The sequence below is a fragment of the Salvia splendens genome, chromosome 13, assembly GCF_004379255.2.
Source record: "Salvia splendens isolate huo1 chromosome 13, SspV2, whole genome shotgun sequence".
Lineage (NCBI taxonomy): Eukaryota > Viridiplantae > Streptophyta > Magnoliopsida > Lamiales > Lamiaceae > Salvia > Salvia splendens.
Genome location: NC_056044.1, coordinates 4,931,171 through 4,934,237, shown reverse-complemented (window position 1 = coordinate 4,934,237; position 3,067 = coordinate 4,931,171). Strand labels below are relative to the sequence as shown.

Sequence of the window (3,067 nt, the reverse complement as noted above, 5' to 3'; positions counted from 1 at the left end):
TTGGGTTTTTGAATTATATTGGAATCAGGTTATTCACACCAGTCGTCCATTAGGGCAAAACTGCCCATAAAATCCGTCTCTCACCCGTTTTCCCAGGCACTCAACATTTTCATTTTCAACCGTAGCACCTGCAATAGCGCCAACACCAAATTCAGCCCCCTACTTATTTCATCATTTTTATCTTTTTTTTGAAGTGACGGTAATTTATTTAAAAACAAAAGAAATTGTCTTTAAATGAATAAAAAGCGTAAAATGGACTTCATTGTTGTAAATTTATTTTTGTTGTAGTGAATGGATATATAAGTTAAGGGGAGCACTACGGTGACAACATAGTTAAAATGACAACCTAGACAAGCAATTCGGCATATAAAGTAATCTGTGATACGAAATTAGAGCACTATAGTGACACCATAGTTAAAATGACAAATCAGGCAAGCAATCTGCTATACATAGGCAAGCAACTCGACATATGGTTCCAAACAATCTGCGATACAAAATCAGAAATAATCAAGCAATCTGCGATACATTCCTTAAATATAACATTCATTTGCTCTATCTATGAGAGCAATATACATTCACAAAATAGGAGATATAATATGAAATACAGGTTCGGTTCGGGTTCGGGTTCGGGTTCAATTAGGCAGAGAAATAGGAAACTGATCGATGACTTGTAGCCACGGGTTATCCACCTCATGAGGAGGAATAGTCCTCAACGCCCTCCACACTCCACTCGCACACTTGAAACCCGACCCGAACCCGAGCTGCCAAACCCGGTCTCCCCTCCGAACCCGTCCCTTCGCCTCCGCATAAGCCAACTGATACCACACCGAACTACTTGACGTATTACAATACCTATAAAGCGTCATCCTCGAAGGCTCCATATCCCACGCCCTCAGCTTCAAACTCGTCTCCACCGCGTCCAGCACCGCCTTCCCGCCCGCGTGGATGCAGAAATGCTCGAACGCCGCCTTGAAATCCGGCACGTACGGGGCCAGCCCTTTCATGTTGAGCCATTTCCGGCCGATGAGCGTTGCGAGGAACATGAGTTTCTCGGAGGTGGGGAGCACGAGTGGGCCCAGGGAGGTGATGTTGGCCTTGAGGGCTTCGCCGGCGACGGAGGGGAGGTCTTTGGATATGGTCATGCCGAGGCCTCCTTCTTTGTCGAGTTCTTGGAAGACGCATTTGTAGGAGCGGTCGTCGGCCCCGCGGTGGGTGCGGAGGGTATGGCTCAGCTCGTATTTGGAGATGCGGCGGTCGGAGCGGCGGTTGGATAAGAGGACGGCGGCGCCGCCCATGCGGAAGAGGCAGTAGGGGAGGAGCTTTGATTTGTCGTCGCCGAGGTAATAGCTGCTGGTTGGGCTTTCTAGGCTCACTATTAGGGCGTAACTATTGCGTTGAACCTGCGTGCGTGCACTATCATTAGGGTTTATCAAGGTATAAATGGACAATTCACAAATTTGTAGTACTAATACTACAAGAATTGGTGTATTTGACATATGATTGACACAAGCACTTAAACAAACAACAACAAATCTAAATTAGAAACACATTGGTATTGATTACTATAACCAAAATCACAATTTTAATAATGAAGTTGGTTTTATAAAAAAAAGGGAATATTAGCTATTGAAATCACAAAGTTATGTTATTTTTGGTCAGCAAATGATGTTTTTTGGCAATGTTCATACGATACCACTTCAATAAAATTAGTACCTAGACGAGATAAATTAAAATTTTAGATTTAATATTCATTTTAGAACTTTATGGGATTGACAACTATGTGATTTAAATGTATATTACTTTTTCAAGGGCAAATTATCAAATAAATCACAAAAGATTGCACAAATCCTGGTATGTCAGATGTAGTTCAAAATCTGAAAAATAAATCACAATTTGAATTTTTTGCAATTATCCCATCTTACCCTTTTTCTAGCGGACAACGCCATTTCAAACTTAATTAGACGTTTTCATTTTTCACAACGCCGTTTTTTCACATGTTTTAAATCAGCTACCACATCAACGTGCAATTATTCGCTGGAATGGGAAAGATGAGATTATTGCAAAACTTTCAAAGCTCGTGATTTATTTGGCAATTTATCCTTTAAAAAACTATGTTAGTATAAAACCTGGAGGAGGCGTTTGGCGAGGTCAACGGCGATGAGGCCGGCGCTGCAGCCCATTCCTCCCAAGTTGTAGGTGAGCACATCCTCTCTGAGCTTGTATCTATTGACGATCATGGCCGACAGCGACGGCACCGGATTGAACGTCGATATATTCACCACCACCACCCCAATCTGAGCAGCCTCCACCCCAGTCTTGGCCATCAGATCATCCACGGCTCCGCAGAGTACAATCTCCGCCTCCCCCATCGCGCATTCGAACGACGATTTTGGCGGGAAGTCTCTGAGGCCGTAGATGAAGGTCTCCTCTCCGGTTGCTGACCTCTCCATGACCTTGGTCATGAAGGAGAGGTTCTCCGGGCTGACCAGGCCCGACATCTTCTCCATGAAGGTATCCCGGTGGGTCGAGAAGGCCGGGTCGTGTCGGTAGCATGCGAAATCCACCAAGTAAACCTTTCTCGGACGGAGGAAGAAGGACAGTGATATGCACAAGACCAATATGGCGGCGGCGGCGGTTAGGTAACAACTGTCGTTGTAGAGGTGGTTGATGATTGAGAGATGGTGGATTGCGGCGAAGAGGAGGGATGAGATGATGAGGAATAGGGCGTTAGTGGTGATGTGATGGTAGCATTGATTCGACAAGATTTTGAGGTTTTTTGGTGCCATCTTGTGTTTGGGTTCGGGAATGAGAAAGGTGTTGCATGGATTATATCATTATATAGAAGAGAATGAGTGATGTGTCATTTCTTTGCATAGTGCAGTCCATTTTAGACTTAAATTAGATTATTATGATTAAAGTTAGAGCATGTGATTTGGTTCCCCTTTCATTTTCAATTATGGCATGAGTTGGGACCGAATTTTTTGTATCACATCATTGTGATAATAGTCATATATTATCTTTATATGATTTAAGGAAGGGATGTTATTAAATACAAATTCTAAATATT

General features: G+C 43.3%; 1 protein-coding gene across 1 annotated transcript; it reads right to left on the bottom strand.

The window, feature by feature from the left end:
* Positions 1–377: 377 nt before the first annotated feature.
* LOC121761007 (3-ketoacyl-CoA synthase 20-like) lies at positions 378–2,818 on the bottom strand. The gene is made up of 2 exons (XM_042156590.1): positions 2,127–2,818; positions 378–1,400 (listed from the first exon to the last, which is right to left on the bottom strand). The coding sequence occupies exons 1-2, from the start codon at positions 2,784–2,786 to the stop codon at positions 633–635; spliced, it is 1,428 nt and encodes a 475-aa protein (XP_042012524.1). The 5' UTR covers positions 2,787–2,818; the 3' UTR covers positions 378–632.
* Between the last annotated feature and the right edge of the window lie 249 nt (positions 2,819–3,067).